Below are 18,545 nucleotides of genomic sequence, written 5' to 3'. Positions count from 1 at the left end.
TACTTAGCAGCCATAACTACACCCATTGTTGAAGCCACAGCAGCACAAATGAGAAAAAAAACATGTTTAGGAACAACGTTGTCTTTATATCATTTCGTTTTACTCCATTTTGTTGTGCTTTTTGCATCAGTGACTTCAAATCCTTCCTATCCTTTTGCATACTCATCAGCAGTTCATAATTTGCTTGACATGTTCCTAAACCATCAAATATAACACCTTGGTCGATATCATTTGAAGATGGTATCCAAAACTTGAAATAGCCACAACCATTTTTGCTATCCATACAGCAATAATATAGCTTGTTTGGGTTGTCATCTGATTCCGCTACCTTCATAGCAGCTATTTTGTAGCATTTACTAATCTTGTTTGAAAATCAAATGAATTTAAAATATTCTCATTTATTGTTTTTTGTAGCGTTCACTAATCTTCTGATATTCAGTATTGTTTTTATATAAATTAATTTAAAATATTATCATTTATTTGTCTTATTATATGATTTTAGACTATCAAATTATTTGTTTTAAGGGGCATTTTGGTCTTTTCAACACTCAATTGAGTTTTGTCTTATTATAAGATTATGTAATGTCAACAACAATTATCATAAGGGTATAATAGCCTTTTGACCCCCCCCCCCCCAGGCGCGAAAAAAAATCGCCCCAAATATAAAGATCATCTACAGTGTCAAATAATTTTGAAGGGCATATTGTACATTCACTCAACTACCTAACGGGTGCGTAACCTTCATACATGGCCGGGGGTATGTTGTCAATATATGGATACATTCTCTCTAAGTGTAGCAAAGCCAAACCTTAGGGGTGGTTTCTAAAAGTTTTCCTAAATTGTTAATAATTTTATACAACAGATTCTTGGATACCCCTCAAGTTCACTTATTCTATGTTATGGCTGACTTTCAAGAAATTAAATTCTACATTATGACCCCTAGGGAAACAACGTCGCCAATAAAATTATAAAATATATGTGTGTAATAGTAGTCAAACCTAAACCTATGTCGTTTAGCAATTTACAAAATGAGAAAGACGACAAAAGCCAAGTGTTAGAGTGGCAGCGAGCCAACGAGACAAGCTCAAGTTCACTGTGTTTTTGTTGAACCTTCTGAAGACCCAAAACTCGAGGTTTGTTTTTACGTTCCCTAATCGTTTGACTACATTTTTATTCTGTGCTACGTTCGTTATGAACTGTTCAGGCTAAGTGTTCGACGAAATTCCTAAGTGAGTATATATAATGGTTTGCTCTTGTATTTATTCTGTTATAGAAGGTTTTGCTTTGGGTGGTTAAATAGAGGAGATTAGACATTGAACTTTATGCACTTGTATGTTTTCAAGTAATTGTTTGCTGAGGCACATGTACTTTGAATGGCTTCATTCATCTACAGAGATATCATAACATTTTTTGCTTAATGTGAGTCTTATTGTTGTTAATTTGTCCAAAGTGAAGGCTTTTTTAACTTTTATTTCTTTGATTTATTTATTTATTGTTTTGTCGAAGTTCTGTGTCTCAACTTTTATTTGATAAGTTCTTTCAAACTACTAATTAGAAGAAAAAAATGCTAGAGAGTGAGTATGAGAGGGAATGATGTTTGGGCAAGGGGTGATTGGTTCACTTGGCTCATGAAGGACCTCAACTATAATGACATGTATCAATTTCGCAGCCTAATTGGAAGGTAAGCTCATTTCTTGATTTCCTTCAATTTTCACTTTCATTTTACTGTTTTCAAGTAGCAGGTAATCTAAATAAAAGTAAAATCAGTAGTGATTTGCTTCAAGTGCATATGGATAGTATATCACATGTGAGAAGATTGTATTTGTTATATGAAAATCCTTAATAACTTTAATTAACAAATATATTCTCAAACCTGATCGTGGAATGTACTATTTCTTAATATCTGAGTTTGGATCAACACATTTTTTGCCATGCAATTTGACAAGTTGTCATGTCCTCATATTCTGCACTATTATAAGTTTTGCCAATCTGCATAGGTGTTTGATAGATTGAGTTAATCTAGTTTCGAGAGCATGCCTAACTAAAGGGCATCGAGTTTCTAAGTGAGGGCAAGCACAACTATAATTATCTATTTCATATCCTCCCTATCAGCGGGGCAGGTCTGTTACCTCTAAATTCTTTCAATAACTTGGGGACGTTAATCCTATTAATGACAGCCACATATTATAAGTCAAGAAAACTGATTTTTTGATTATTGAAAAATCAAATTTTTTGTATTATTCTATTTATGACCTCAGTAACCTACATGTTGCGATTGTCTTGTATGGATCATTGTTTCTCTTTTAAGCTGTTATAGTGAAAATTTTTAGCTCTTATTGCAGTTCTTAAAGTCATTGCAAGCACATGCTCTGTCGATCTCCATAAATTCGGATACATATGCATAGTTAGCTATTCAAACAACCACACTGGTATTTAACTTCGATATTCAGAAATATGGCTGAAGTGAAGCTTCATGGGGCATGGACGAGTGCATTTTGTTACAGAGTGATATGGGCTCTGAAATTGAAAGGCATAGCATATGATTACATTGAAGAAGATCTCTCTAACAAAAGTGCTTTGCTTTTGAAGCATAATCCAGTTCACAAGAAGGTCCCAGTACTTGTTCATGACGAAAAATCAGTTTGCGAGTCCATTGTTATCCTTGAATACATTGAGGAGATGTGGCCACAGAATCCCTTAATGCCAAATGATCCTTATGATAGAGCTCTGGCTCATTTTTGGATTAAATTTGCCGAAGATAGGGTTTGCTTCAGAACTCTAGCTAATGCGTTTATAAGTTCATTATTTTCATGTTTATTTGTTATTAGAGAAAATGATCAGTATCCCCCATTGTATGTCAAAATTAATTATTTGTTCTTTTATGTTTTAAAACCTATCAAAATCTCCATTGTCGTTCAAAAGATTCTGTTAACCTTCAATTTTTTTGTCTTTTACTAATTTTACCTCTGGAAAAATTTTTATTAATAGGAAGTTGAAAGTTTAATATAATTTTTTTAACGGCAAGGGAAATTTTGATGGCTTTTGAAATATGAGGGAGAAAAGGATTAATTTACCAAAACAACATTGTGGTTTTGTTGTTCATTTACCCTTTGTCATTCAATGTAGTTGTTAACCTCTAGTATAAGGGTGCTTGACAAATGACAAGGATATGTATTGTCTAAGTCTTTTAGTTCATACATATTATTAATCATGTGGTGATATTTTGACAGGAGCTACTGTTTGGAAAATGTTTCGTAGCGTACAAGATCAAGAGAATACAATGAAAGAAATCTTGGAAATGCTAAAAACCGTTGAAGAACATGGCTTAGGAGAGAAGAAATTTTTTCATGGAGACAAGATTGGCTTAGTGGACATAGCATTTGCTTCCATTGTTTATTGGTTGCAAATCATTGAAGATGTAGCAGGAGTGAAACTATTTAAATCTCACAAATTCACTCGCTTGCACGCATGGTTTGAAAAATTTAAACGAGTCCCAGAAATTGAAGAGAACCTTCCTAATTGGGGTGAACTATTGGTTTTTTTCAAACGTCGCCGTGAAAAGTTGGTGGCCTCTTCCTCATTGCATTAGCACAAAATTTGTCGTGCAATTGTATTGTTGTCAAGAGGCCGCTCTTTGCTTAGTTTTTTATTATCTTGTGTGCTCAATTGGGAGGCCGCCGCTTTGCTGGGTACTTTCGTATGGATTTGAGTAATAAGGGGGACTTGACTTTATATTTATGAATTATTGCATGTATTTCGTTAATTATTAATGGACTACTAACGGTTATGTATTGTTTGGGAGGAAGTTTAAATGCTGATATATACTAATGACTTGAAGAAAAGTCAACTTTTATTTGAAGTAATATAACTCTAAAAAATCAGAAGAAAAACTCCTTGTGGAAAAAGATAGTTCTGGTAAACATGCCCAGCATTAAAGGGTATTATCGAAACGTTTTTTTTTTTATTACATGAAACTATTGCTCGGGTGTTATCGAAACTTAAATGTGAATGGTTAGAGCCAACATGTGAACAGTACACCATTGTGAAAAGAATGATTTTTTTTTTCGCTAAGAATAACGAGCCAATAGGACTTTAGTGATTTTTTTTAGATCTAATTTATTGAAAGACTTCTTCATCTTCTTCTTCGTTTATGGTTGGGGTTTCTTTCTCCATTTTAACACCACCATGAAAAATTTTAACCATCTATCTACCAAAGAAGCCTTTTCCCTTACTCTTCTCCTGAAAAACTCTCTAATCTCTATAAAACTCATATCTCCCTCATGTCATTATTCCTCATAAACAACCTTTAATAAAGTTTTGTCCTTATTATAATGCAAATTATGTAATACTTCATTTATATAGTGGATTGGAGATGAGTTACTCTTATGGATGTAGATCAAAGGGCCGAACAATGTAAAATCATATGTGTTCTCTATTGTTTATGCTTATTTTCTATTTATTAGGATGATGATAATACTCAAATCGTATTCCATACATGAGCTCATATAGAGGCATAGCACGAGCTCTACTGAGCTCCCCAGATAAGCTCTATAGTTAAAGCTATCCTCGAATTTGCTAGAGCTACTTCCTAAACTCTCTTGAGCTCCCCAAATCAACTCTTTAAACTAAATCCCATGAGCTCCATAGAGCTTACCTCCCAAAACACTTCAATTTACCTCTTAAATTACCTCAGTTCACCTTCCAGATCACCTTAGTTATTTCTTTTGTCCTTAACAGCAGAAAAACACACCTAGATTTTTACTAGCTCAATCTCCCCTCAAATATAAATTTATTTATTTAAATTATATTTAACCTTGTTCTGGTGAGGACAACCACTAAATGATTCAAATCAAATCCTAGAGAAAATCCGGTCAAAACATGTATCTATGTATAATATTTAACATCACCCTAACAATCAATACGAATGCACTTGGATTTATTCTTAATAGTACACAAAGTGGAAAAAGCATGACAAGCAACACTTGCACACTCGAGGCTCAATATAAGTACGAACGTCATAATTCCAAGCAACAAACAATGACCATCATTACTAATTTTTTCTGAAAGCCACCAAATTGGAAAAGTACTGCCAAGTAATTAATTATCAACTGCGACTTGCCAGCTTAAGCTTATCCAATGCTGAGAGTTCATTATTCTTCGAGGTTTGGTTAATGTAAATATCTTTTAGAGTAATTTCAGGGTAGAGCGGAGGATTTTCTTTTGATAGCAACTCTTTAATTGGACCATATCGTCTCGAGCAACTATTATTCATGAAAAAACTTCCGATTGAAATTCTGGAGCCTTCCTTATTTGATAACACTCTATAATAGGCACTCTTGAACTTATCGTTGGTAATCAGCTGCAAAATGACACACTTCATATAAACCATAATTAAGTTATCTCATAGAGATTCATGCTTGGGTGTTGACGTTCACATGAAATTTTGTAAGGACGATTCTTTCACAGTATTGTGAAAGAATGTTTCCGCACAAAATTTAGTGCGAACGTCCCACTTGAGAAATTTCAATTTGATGGATAGTATTTCTTAATAAGTTATCTAACACACACTTGCCTGCATCATGTAGCCTAAGTTTACAACTAGAGTTCCCGGAACAGGGGCAATGTCAAACCATTGATCTTCGTGAAAGACTTGGAGGCCGCCAATTTGATCTTGTATGAGCACAATGACAAATCCAGGGTCAGAATGTGTTGCTATGCCGATGGACAATTCTGGTTGAGGGCATTCAGGGTAATAACCATTCCCAATAGTCATTTCCTCTACACAACCTATGTCTTTCAGGTAATTGGGGTTAAGCCCTAAAGCTTCGGATAGAAGTTCAAACAGAGTGTCCCCTGTTTTCCACATTAGGTTGTTGTATGTGATCATTATCTCTCTGCAAATTAATAAAGACAAAAAATAATCACTACTAAAAGAAAGGGAGAATGACATTTTGACTTTTAGAAATTATTTTTTTATTGGGTTAACAACTAGATGAAATGAGAGTAATAAAAACTTATTAGGAACCCAAGTGATGCAAAAAGTTCTAAGAAAGATGCAAGTGTTATCCACTGTAAAAGAAATAAAATCTATTGGTCATCGTCCACATACCTGCAAGCTTCAGGCAAATCTTCAGGATTTGAAAAATCGCGACCCATAACACAACTCAAAGTATCTTTCTGTTAAGGAAGCTCATTGTGCTGAGTTTATGAAGAACATGAAGGCAAAGAAGTTCTCAGTCTTAGTCAGTGAAGCAAGTCAATAGTGCCAGCTCATCAGTACCAGATCAGCAGAATTAGTTACGAGAATTAACAAGTCAGCATAAGTTGTTAATGTTTGTTACTAGTTTCTTTAGCATGTGTATGTAAATATCTTCAAGTATATAAGCTGTAGAAGTTCAGTTGGTATGTAACAAAAAAGAATTAAGAAATAAGAACTTTGATTTTTCCTCTGTAAATTTTCTCTTGAATCAAACAGCCTTTAACTTTCTTTCATGGTATCAGAGCCAACCATGGCTAGTTCCAGTACAACTAATCAAGTTCATTCAACAAACAATCAATTTCAATCTACGCAAACTTCATTTACTTTTGCTGCGACTGTAAAACTCGATCGATCGATCGAATTTTCTTCTTTGGCGCAAACAAGTACTGACGTCAATCAGAGGAAATCGACTTGAAGGATTAATCTCATAAGGTCAGAATATTCGAGAATAGTATCTATCTCAATCAAGAGCTGACGGATTTGTGGAGAAGATTGAGAATCCAGCTTATGTTAATTGGAGAGCTTAGGATCAGACTTTGCTTAGCTGGCTTCTTTCAACAATAAGTGAAGGTATTCTAAGCTCAGTTCTCAATTATGATACTTCCTTCGATGTTTGGAGATCCATTGAAAAATAATTTGGAGTTCAATCCGAAGCAAAAATAATGCAACTTAGATATGAATTGGACACTTTGAGAAAAGAATCAATGTCAGTTGAAGAATATTGCTAAAAAATGAAAACTCTTGTGAATAAGCTTGCTTGTGCTGGTGATAATATAACTGAAAAAGATCTGTTGATAAGGACTCTTAATGGATTAGGATATGGTTATTTGGATCTGGCTTCCATAATCACAGCTAATAAAATGAACTTTGATAATGCGTATGCACTGTTGTTGACATATGAAGCCCGATTAGAACAGAATCAGAATCCACAAGCTATGTTTAATGCCAACTATAGTATGGTGAATGCAAATTATGCAAATTCTTCGCATATGAGAGGTTTTCCTAGGAGAAATAATTTTGTTAATGCTTCTAATGGTCAATATGGAGGAAGATGTTAGTATTTTGGTCGTGGTATGTTCTCTACTTCTTATTCTAGAGGTTTTCCAGCTGGTAATGATGGTTTTGGTAGAGGAAATGCTGTTGCAAGTTTTGGCAGAAATCAGTTTCAACATTTTCACAGACCACCACACATCAGAAATATGTTTTCTCCTGCACATAATCAAAACAATTCTACTGGTGAACATAATGAACTGACACCTATATGCCAAATATGTCATAAGCAAGGTCACACTGCTGATGCTTGCTAGTATCGATATGGTGATAATTACCTTCCTAAGAATTTTGGCATAGGTAAAATGATGGGATCAAAGGCTGCTTATATGGCTAATTTTGAGTCATTTCCTTATCAACAGTCAACAGAGGAAGATTCTTATGGAGTTGCAGATATTAACTCCAGCTATCAACCAGTGAATTACTCACCTGTCTCTTCTTATCAATCTGAAGCTTTTACTTTCCCTGAAGCTTATGTTGCTAACCTTGAAGGCTCATCAGATGAAGGGTGGTATCTTGATAGTGGGGCCACACATCACATTACAAATAACATGGGAAACATGCATGTGAGAGAAGAGTTCAGAGGTGCAGACCAGCTGACCATTGACAATGGACAAGGTTTGATTATTACTCATATTGGTGATGCTTGCTTTAGCTATAAAAGTCTTAATGCTGCCCACAAACACACACCTATAGCACTTAAGGATATCTTATTAGTTCCTTCTATTACTAAGAACTTAATAAGTATATCTAAGCTAACCACTGATAATAACCTTTCCATTGAATTTGTTGGTAATGTGTGTTATATAAAGAATTCACTGAAGGGACAAGTACTTCTGAAAGGTCTTGCTAAAAAAGGATTATACAAGTTGCTGTTATAATCATCTCAGTCATCTCCTTCCTCTTTCTTGAGTCAAATTTCTTCAAACAAGCCTCTGTCTATGCTTTCTATATGTCATATTCAATTTCCTGTTATAACTGATGTCCATAATAAAGATTCAAAGTCTGTAGCTTGTTATTAAACTGCTGTCAATTCTTTCTTTCCTTGTAATGAATTAGTTAATAAAGTCAACTTGTTTCATAGACGATTTGGTCATCCTCATTATGATGTACTAGTGCATTTACTTAAGAATGATCAGTCTGTCAATATCTCTACTTCTATTATTAAACAAGCTCCACAGTAAATATATGAGGCATGTCAAATGGGTAAGGTTCATAGGCTACACTTCCCTGCAACTGAAACCAAAACTTCCCACATACTTGAACTTATTCACACTGATTTGTGGGGTCCTTCCCCTTTTTCTTCCAGATCTGGTTATGTTTATTACATCGGCTTTGTTGATGATTTCAGTAGGTACACCTGGATCTATCCACTGAAACTGAAATCAGAAGCCTTACAAATTTTCAAACTCTTCAAACTGCAAGTTGAAAAACAATTCCAGTGTTCCATTAAAAAGTTACAATCTGACTGGGGGGGAGAATATCGAGCATTCACTGAATTTTTGAACCAAAATGGAATTATTTTCAGACACTTTTGTCCATACACACATCATCAAAATGGGGTAGTTGAGAGAAAGCATAGACACTTTGTTGAGTTAGGACTTACACTTCTAGCTCAAGCTAAATTACCCTTAAACTTTTAGTGGGAAGCTTTCCAAACCTCAGTCTATCATATCAATAGGTTGCCTTTTGCAACTTTGAAATTTCTTACTCCCTATGAAAAGCTCTTCAATCATAAGCCAGATTACAAAATGCTCAAGTGGTTTGGTCGTGCATGCTATCCTTACCTGAGAGATTATAATAAGCATAAGTTTGCCTATCATTCTAACAAGTGTGTCTTTATCGGTTACAGTCCTTCTCATAAAGGGTATAAATGTTTGCATCCATCTGGTCAGGTCTATATAGCTAGACATGTCATATTTGATGAGCATTCCTTTCCTTACTCATCAGATTCTGTTTTCACTTCAAATAATTCATGTCAACCTCTGTCATTTACTCCTCAACAAGTGTATCATCTATCCACTTTGCCAATACCTTCTAATTCAAATGACAGTAACTCACTCTTATAATCTTGTTTCTGCAAGTTCTACCAGCAGCAGTTCTCATCATTCAGTGAATCATACACATAACAATAACTCTCAGCCTTTGCCATAAATATTTGAGCCACATACAGAATCTCATCATTCCATGCCTACTCAATCATTCACTACCAATACACTCTCTCCATCACAAATTTTACCAAACATCATTCCACACACCTCTGCTCCAGAAAATACACAACAAATCACTACACCAGCAAACACACATTCCATGACCACTAGAAGCAAAACTGGAATCTTCAAACCTAAAGTCTATAGTGCAGCACTTGTTCATAAAGAACCAGATTCTGTAGAAGAAGCTATGCAGGATTCTAAATGGCTTGAAGCCATGAAAGAAGAATACAATGCTTTACTCCAGAACAATACATGGTCTCTGGTTCCAAGGTTAGATGGTCAGAAGTTTGTTGGTAACAAATGGGTGTATAGAGTTAAATATAATTCAGATGGAAGCTTAGCCAAGTACAAAGCCAGATTAGTAGCTAAGGGATTTCAATAAATTGAAGGGGTCAACTATTTTGAAACATTCAGCCCAGTGGTGAAATCAGCTACTGTCAGAGTGGTAATCAGTTTAGCTGTTATGAACAAATGGCATATAAGACAGGTAGATGTAAATAATGCTTTTCTTAATGGAGAGTTGACAGAAAAGGTATTCATGGATCAACCAGCAGGCTTTGTTGATAATAAGAAGAAAGATTTTGTGTGTCAGCTTCATAAGTCACTCTATGGTCTTAAACAAGCTCCAAGAGCTTGGTATGAGAAGCTGAAGAGTTGTTTACTGTAGTGGAATTTTGTAAACTCAAGAGCTGATCCTTCTCTGTTCATAAAGAAAACAAGCTCAGTCATGATAATGGTATTGATTTATGTAGATGACATTCTAGTTACAGGGCCAAACAGTGCAGAATTAGAATCCTTTATAGCTGAGTTCAGTAAAGTTTTTGCATTAAAGGATCTGGGCAAGTTGTTTTATTTTCTGGGCATAGAAGTGTTGTATGATGCAGGCTGTATATATTTGTCACAAAGGAAATACATACGAGACCTGCTATCCAAAGTACAGCTTCTTAAGTGCAAAGGTACTGACACACCCATGAGCACTGGTCTTAAGCTACAAAAGGAAACTCAAGGTGCTCCTACAATGCAACACATTCTAGCTTGTAAAAGAGTTCTTAGATATTTAAAATCTACTCAAGATTTTGGACTCAAGTTTGTTCAACATGGAGAGATGAAGATTACAGGGTTCAGTGATGCAGATTGGGCTTGTGATCTTGATGATAGAAAATCTGTTGGTTCTTATTGTGTTTACTTAGGGAACAATCTGATATCCTGATCATCTAAGAAGCAGTCAGTCATTGCTCGATCAAGTGCTGAAAGTGAATATAGAGCCTTAGCTTCAGCTAGTGCAGAGATAAGCTGGTTACAATCCTTATTTTCTTAGATTGATTTGTGTTGCACAGAAATTCCTACCATTTGGTGTGACAACATTAGTGCCACTGAATTAGTTCGCAATCTTGTCTTTCATTCACGAACAAAACATATCAAGCTTGACATTCATTTCATCAGAAATAAAGTGATTGCAGGGGAGCTGACAATTCAGTACATTCCTAGTGAAGAACAGATAGCTGATATCATGACCAAGCCTCTCTCTTTTGTTCACTTCAACTATCTAAGGAACAAACTCAATGTGCAGCCTTGCCCCTTGAGTTTGAGGGGGGCTCTTAAGGAAGCTCATTGTGCTGAGTTTATGAAGAACATGAAGGCAAAGAAGTTCTCAGTCTTAGTCAGTGAAGCAAGTCAATAGTACCAGCTCATCAGTGCCAGATCAGCAGAATTAGTTACGGGAATTAACAAGTCAGCATAAGTTGTTAATGTTTGTTACTAGTTTCTTTAGCATGTGTATGTAAATATCCTCAAGTATATAAGCTGTAGAAGTTCAGTTGGTATGTAACGAAAAAGACTTAAGAAATAAGAACTTTGATTTTTCCTCTGTAAATTTTCTCTTGAAACAAACAGCCTTTAACTTTCTTTCACTTTCCAAAAGAGGGTTGGTGCACTATACAAATTTAAATTTGAACAATATTTAATTTTTTTGGAGTAATCACGAGAACAATATTTCTGCTTAACCTCAACATCTTGTTGAAAAAAAACTACGGATCCCATCAATGGCCTGATCCAAAATGCTTGTTGGGATTCCATGATTGATCACTTGAAAGAAACCCCACTTCTCACAAGCACTTCTAATTTGGTCAATTACCTAAGAACGCAAACTTGAATCCTTGTGTATTCTTTGAAGGTCTATGATAGGGATGCTGATTTTGGGGTCCCTGCAGATTGGCTTATCATCAAACTTATGTTTAGTGTGATGATCTTGAATGATGATCTGTGGAATGGTTGTGATCCCAGCATCTACGAGTCCCTTAACACCAGCTTTCGTGTCATCAAAAGCTTTCAACTCGCTAACTCTGTCACAAGTAATGCTTCCCATTGCTTGGTGAATTGTCTTTTACCTGGTGAATTATGAAGTACAAATGCTGACTTGCGGGTGATTGCTTTTGGTATATGCCGTTTATATGAATATGATTCCTAGCTTGCCACGTGCAACATGTTGAAATATAACTAGGGATGGCAATTGTACCCGCAAACCCGCAAACCCGCCCAAACCCACCCGTCAAAACCCGCCCGTTGCGGGTAATTTTATCCGTTGCGGGCGGGTTTATTATTATAAATTAAAACCCGCATATGGATGCGGGTGGGTTTGGTATTAACCTTATACCCGGTGGATACCCGCATGGATATCCACCAAACCCGCAATAATTTTTTTCAAATATTTTTAATTTAATTTAAATATAAAAATATATAAAGAAAATAATGTAATTAATCAAATTACCAAATAGCCAAAGGCTCAAAGTTGTGTATGTGTGTATATGGCTCATCTCTTATTCTAAAGTCATAACCTAAAGAAAACTAAAGTCATTTCCCTTCGAATTAGTATTTGAAAATATTAATCTTAATTATTATTTTAGGCATTGTGTTAGATGGGTGCTTATGGTGGTGAATAAAATAAATATATTCTCTTTGATCTTGTTTTAAATGATAATATGAAATGTAATTATTATTTTTAGATATTAGTTTGTGTTTTTTAAATAGATTTGTATAATTTATACTTAAATTTGAGAATTTGTGTTGAATTGATGTGGAAATTTTAATTTTTCATTTACATTGTTTAAATATAAAATTGAATATGCTATATGGAACTTGAGGTTATTATTATAAATTTATATATTAAATATTTGTGATTTTAAATACGGAAACCCGCAAAAAATCCACCGGATACCATTGCGGGTTTGGTAATTGTTAAAACCCGCTGCGGGTGGGTTTTTTTAAAAAAATTAAAACCCGCTGCGGGTTGCGGGTGGGTTTGGTAATTTAAATTTTGTGCGGGTTTGGGTTTGGTAATGGCAAACTCGCTGCGGGCGGTGCCCATTGCCATCCCTAAATATAACGATAGCATGAAGATGTGGAAATTTGTAAAATTTGATCCTGCGTTATTTATCTTGATTAAATTAATTATAAATTATCAATAATAGTCAATTCCGGGGACCACCAATTACTGGGTGGCACATCACAATAATAAATTATCAATAATAGTCAATTCTGCATTATTTAATATTTATGTGGATAAAATTTCAATTAGCTACACTACATTGTTGTTTGATAGTTAACGTTTCACCTTCTCCATTTGTAAATATTATTATGGACTTATAGTGTGGCTTAAAAGCTAGATCTTAAATGAAAAGAAAGCTTTAATGGTGAAATAAAAATTTAAATAAATGATAAAGGGATTAAAGGTTAACCTAATGTTAACAAAAATAACTGCAAAATATACATGTTTTATCATGTTAATTGATGTTTTTCCAGTATGCACATAAAAAAGATCTATTTTACAATTGTTTCTGTTGGCGTTGGGGCAGATTTTTTTTTAGTCTAATTAAGTATATCATAAGTTAATAATAGTGCGTATTTTAACTTTAATAAATTTGGCCACTTATATTTTTAATTTTGACTCCTTCCCTAATCAATCAAGAAAAAGAATGCTTTTCTCCATAAAAATTAAAATAGAAAATTCAGCAAGGACATAACTGCGGAGATGTTTGATCCTGGATTTATATATCAAAGCAACATCAAAATTATAATAATACTTCCTTGTTACCGAGAAGAGATATATTCAAGAGCACTAGCCTTATAAAGCCTTAACAATACTAAACTACCTACATGGAATCTAATGCGTACATGCAATGCTTTCTAAAGTGAAACTGTCGCTTGAAAATAGAATTCATGTTCAGCAGCCTCCCTCTATCCGAGCTCCAATTTTATAACAAGGCAGCTAAATAAGATGATTTAGATGGCATCGGCATCTGTAGTATCGTTTGTCTGTAGTCCCTCATTATCTACGATCTGATCGCTCCCTATAGTATTGTTTGTCTGTAGTCCCTCATTATCTACGATCTGATCGCTCCCTATAGTATTGTTTGTCTGTAGTCCCTCATTATCTACGCTCTGATCACTCCCTATGTAGAGGATCGACAAGAGAAAATTGTAGCACACGTTCACAGCACTAATAACTGTTAAACTCTTATAGTACTTGTCAATCCTACTATAATCCAAGGTTTCAGCAAACTCGCCTTTGTTTGCCAAAATGAAAAAGATGTTAAAAATGCTTCCAATTCCGACGAAAAAATAACTTATTGCTGATACATGGTACTCCATCCGTTCAGGAAAATGAGAGCTCGAGATTCATCACATCCATACCAAGCAAGCCCTTCCATAAGACCTAATAGACAGAATTGTGGAACAAGCCAAAACATGCTCATATTTTCCAATTGTTTGAGCTTTTCCAACCTGCGAACCTCAACCTGCCATGCCACTACACAGCAAACTGTAGTCATCACCATTCCAATGAATGTTCTCAACACTTGAGCTTGTCTCTTTTTAGTTTTTGGAACAAAATTGGAAATTAAATTTTTTGACAGATAAGAGATCGTTGCACGAATTATCCCTTTAAAAGTTCGTAGAAAGATTAAGTATCTTTCAGAAATCATGTTGGCTCCCTGCTCAGGAAAAAATGTATTTCCTGCTGACAGAACCAATCCAAACACAATGAAGCTAGACCACAATGGCAACAATTTAAGAAGAGATTTTGACTCCCTGACCTGGGCCACAGTGCAAAGTGTGCCTGCCTCTTCTTGTTCGTTAGAAGTACTTGATGTCTCTATAATTGCCGCTTTGTCTATCCATCTGCAATTCAAAGAATTAATTTATTGGTAATTTTTTAGGAAAATAGAAAGCGACAGCTCATGGTTTGGCAAAATGATCACACAGACGCGTTTATAAATACGCCCTTTTGGACAAATCTTGGAGGTCGGTGTGACTATTCCCGAACACATAAGGGTATTAATGTGTCCATAAAGAGGTTTATATAATTATTAATAAAAATAAGAGGGTCTCCCCGACAATTTTGCCAGACCACGGCCGGGTGTGGGTGTATACATGTTAGGCATATACCTGAGTAATTTGATTCTGGGTGACAAGTGTAATACGTTTCCCTCATCATTACTGAAGAACAGCTCCGGAGAAAGAGGATAATTGAGATGCTTTTTCTTCAGGGAGGTTTTAATAACGCGGATTATAGCAAAACGGTCAATAGGAGGTATTTGTCTACTATGATAAAAGGGAATACCCAACAACAAGAGGATCAAACTGCCCCCCATAAACAACAATGTGAACATGAAAGTCTTCTTCCATGTCTTAATATTATTTGCATAGAATGCCGCAGCTGCACCACAGCACCAGGCAAACCGCCACCACACTCTTTTCTGAGCCATTACTTGATCCTCATTTGAATTTTCTGTTCTCCCTCCTTTACCATGTTCTCTTAATTGATCGGCAAGAAATGGTCCCAAAAGAAGCGCCGCTCCAACTTCACCCACTGCTAACAGGATAATTCCTATCATGTTGAGTAGCTCAAAGTTGGTTTCTGAAAATTCTCTGGACGCTGTACAGAACAATAGCCCCAATGCCTGAAACGAAAATTGTTGGAACTAATTCTATAGCATGACATTATGATCCTAGAAATGCTTTTCTTAATCATTATTATAATCAAAGTGGAGCCAAAATGAATTAATGTCACATCAATTGTAATTTAACTATTGAGATCTCTAGCATTATTTTTATAAGGGTAAAGCTCCTAATATCCTCTTATTAGGTATGTGTATATATATATATATATATATATATATATATATATATATTTTTTTTTTTTTTACATGCTGTGAAATTTAACATTTACTGCAAAATAATAAATTTTTAATTTAGCTCAAATTACTATAAAGTCCTGGGTCCGCCCCTGAATATATATATTGCTTGCAATGATAGACATATGTTTTAATTTCGTCTCTGTTTAGAAGTTTAGCAAATTCAAAACATATTAACTTACAAGGATGTAGGAGACAGTTGAAAAAATGAGGATTCTGAGAGGACGAATGGCATAACACGAAATCCAGGCGGCAACAATCGTAAGAGTTGCTAATATTACATCCTGAACACTCGTAAATATTGCAGCTTTCTGAAGTGTGAATACTTTTGAATATTCGGAGTCGGAGAAGTAAGTTATCAAGACACCCACTATAGCCCAGTCTACGAGTTTGCGGCTTATCAACAAACCTGGAATCAAAATAATCATTAGAAAAAATGTTCGTGCTCACTAAAAAAAGCTTACACATGAGGACTGCAAGAACAACGTGAGAGAACTATTGTCATGTTTTTATAATTTAGCCCAACCTAATCAAAGATCTTAAGTACACCTCTCTTAACTGAAATTATTCTAGGGGATTATCTATTTAGGAATCTCAAAGTTCATGAGCTCTTAATACATACACACATACATATACATACATACATCATCATGTTGTTAAAGTAATGATGTTAGTAAAATACAAAACAAATATATGTACATGTATTAAATTGTATGGTTTAACAGAATTAGTACAAATAAATAAATTACATGATTTTGTAGTGCATTGAAAATTAATTCTATTAAACTATACAATTTACTAGTGTGTCTCCATTAAAAAAAATAAAGACCCTCATATATATATATATGTATACAAGTTTATGTTCTGAATAAATACATTTTTAAAAGATAGGATTACCTAAGGCCCCACATGCAAAATTACCTGACAGAAATGCAGCAGCCTTACAAAAGCAGACGTAATATCGTACCCAAGTTATGAACCTGTTTTGAAGCTTCAACAGCTGAGAAAATGGAAACATTGTAGTTTCTGAAACTGCTTTTATCTGCAAAGACTTCTACTTGTGAGTTGTGAATCCCGAGACGATGAAGATTTTGTAATTATGCCAAAGTCTTTTAGGTAGTTTATTCAAATTAAAAAATAATAAGTCGCACTTCAAGACCACCTATTGGTCACATCAAGACCACCATTTGGTCACATAAGTCTTCTTTTTTTTCTTGTAACTTTAATCCAGCTAGTCAGCTACGGTCCAACAGGTGCACCGTACCCCTCTTTTTGACAGCACCCCTTACTTTCTTCTGTATTTACAGTTTATTAAAGTAATTTCTTTTTCCTCTTTCTTTCACCCCTCACCTTTACAATCTTCCAATTTTTTCCATTTTCAATTAAACCTGTAATCAACCAATTGCAAGCAATAAGAAAAAAGTTGGCAAGCTATTTCTTTATCACCTTAGGATTCATTTGCTCTATAATACACAAGTAAGAAGTAATAATGAATTGAAGTTTTTATATAAAAAAATTACATAGATGTAATTTTTTTACGCACACTATTTATCATCTACAATGAAATTAACATGTAAGTAAATTGATTTTTTTATCTTTTATTATATGTATTCTTCCCCTTTCTCCCCCGTATGTCTTTTCATTTTCTCTTTGAATAATCTAACCTAAGGCTTTCTAATAATTGGTTTATTGTTATTATTTTTATAAGTAAACCTTCTCTTTGTTATGTCAATAGGTTTATTTAAAAAAAAAAATTCGTAAATGACCAAAAGTGAGAACCTTAATAAAAATTCAAAACCTATCTTAGTTTTTGTTGTCTTTGTTGATGCATCTTGCATGTTTGATGTCTTAATTATAACTTGTGAGAGTAAGTACTGTAATACAATGATGATTAATGATTATTACTAAGAGTATTCAAAGAAAAAGAAGTTGGTGTAAAATTTTATAAACTTTGAGTTTTCTAAATTTTCACTAAACAATAGGGATTGCATTATTAATAACTAAATAAACACATCCATAACCTTGAAACTACATTTGTGTTAGATCCAATGGTGGCAGTACATAAAGACAAAAAGAGGGGCATGGTGCACCCCTTGCACCGTAGCTGGATCCTTTAGTCACAAAATAATGACTTACTGTACAGCTCAATAATTTTAGGTGGTATGAAACACGTATGATGAGACGGTCATAATTACACTGTACCATGAATGATCCTCATTGAGTATATAATCCCTTTCTTTTTTCAAACAAGATTTATGCTTTAATTTTGGGAGGTTTGCTAAGTTCTTTCTCTTTGTAATGGTTACGAAGACTGACAATTTTCTATTGAAGTTATTTATACATGTATTTCTTTTTCAGCATGTAATACATTTAGGAAATGAGTAATGATTAAGTAGAAACACTTTTAGATAAACAATGTTGTACGAACTTATGTGATATTTTTTTGAAAAAAGGATGTGAACATCCTTAAGATTTTAAAAAATGGTCATATATACTTTGAGTTTTCAATACAGAACATCAAGACACTTTTTGACTATAGTATTCTTAATAGATAATAACAAAAAATATTGAATTTAAACATTTTAATAAATATAAATAAAATTTAAATAGTTTAATATGTCTAGTAGACTAATAATATTAGAAATTTCTAGTAGACTAATAATATTAGAACATTTCTTAATATGTAAATAATTTTTAAAAGATAAATTAGTATATTTATTTTAATAATATATTTTTACTTATTATAAAAATTGTAAATAAATCTTTAGGTTAGATAGATTTTAAATTTAATAAAATACATGTCATGTACTAATAATATTAAAACTATTTTAT

At 34.1% G+C, this 18,545-nt stretch overlaps 3 protein-coding genes across 5 annotated transcripts in view; 2 read left to right on the top strand and 1 right to left on the bottom strand.

Annotated features, from left to right (window-relative positions):
• The window catches only part of LOC127898659 (probable glutathione S-transferase), a 104,267-nt gene extending 100,425 nt beyond the window's left edge, over positions 1–3,842 (top strand). The window contains exons 2-4 of the mRNA XM_052433220.1: positions 1,572–1,681; positions 2,343–2,767; positions 3,234–3,842. Coding sequence (XP_052289180.1) covers positions 2,455–2,767; positions 3,234–3,589 — 669 coding nt within the window. The 5' untranslated portion in view covers positions 1,572–1,681; positions 2,343–2,454 and the 3' untranslated portion in view covers positions 3,590–3,842. The remainder of the gene's footprint in view (positions 1–1,571; positions 1,682–2,342; positions 2,768–3,233) is intronic.
• Positions 1–18,545, top strand: part of LOC127899673 (protein DETOXIFICATION 12-like) — a 164,397-nt gene that overhangs the window by 105,668 nt on the left and 40,184 nt on the right. The window lies entirely within an intron of this gene.
• LOC127899677 (probable glutathione S-transferase) overlaps positions 1–18,545 on the bottom strand; it is an 89,880-nt gene that overhangs the window by 55,766 nt on the left and 15,569 nt on the right. The gene's annotated exons all lie outside the window — the stretch shown is intronic.

This window comes from Citrus sinensis, chromosome 9, assembly GCF_022201045.2.
Source record: "Citrus sinensis cultivar Valencia sweet orange chromosome 9, DVS_A1.0, whole genome shotgun sequence".
NCBI classification, from domain to species: Eukaryota; Viridiplantae; Streptophyta; class Magnoliopsida; order Sapindales; family Rutaceae; genus Citrus; species Citrus sinensis.
Note: the sequence above shows the minus strand (reverse complement) of the source record. Positions and strands in the feature narration are given on the sequence as shown.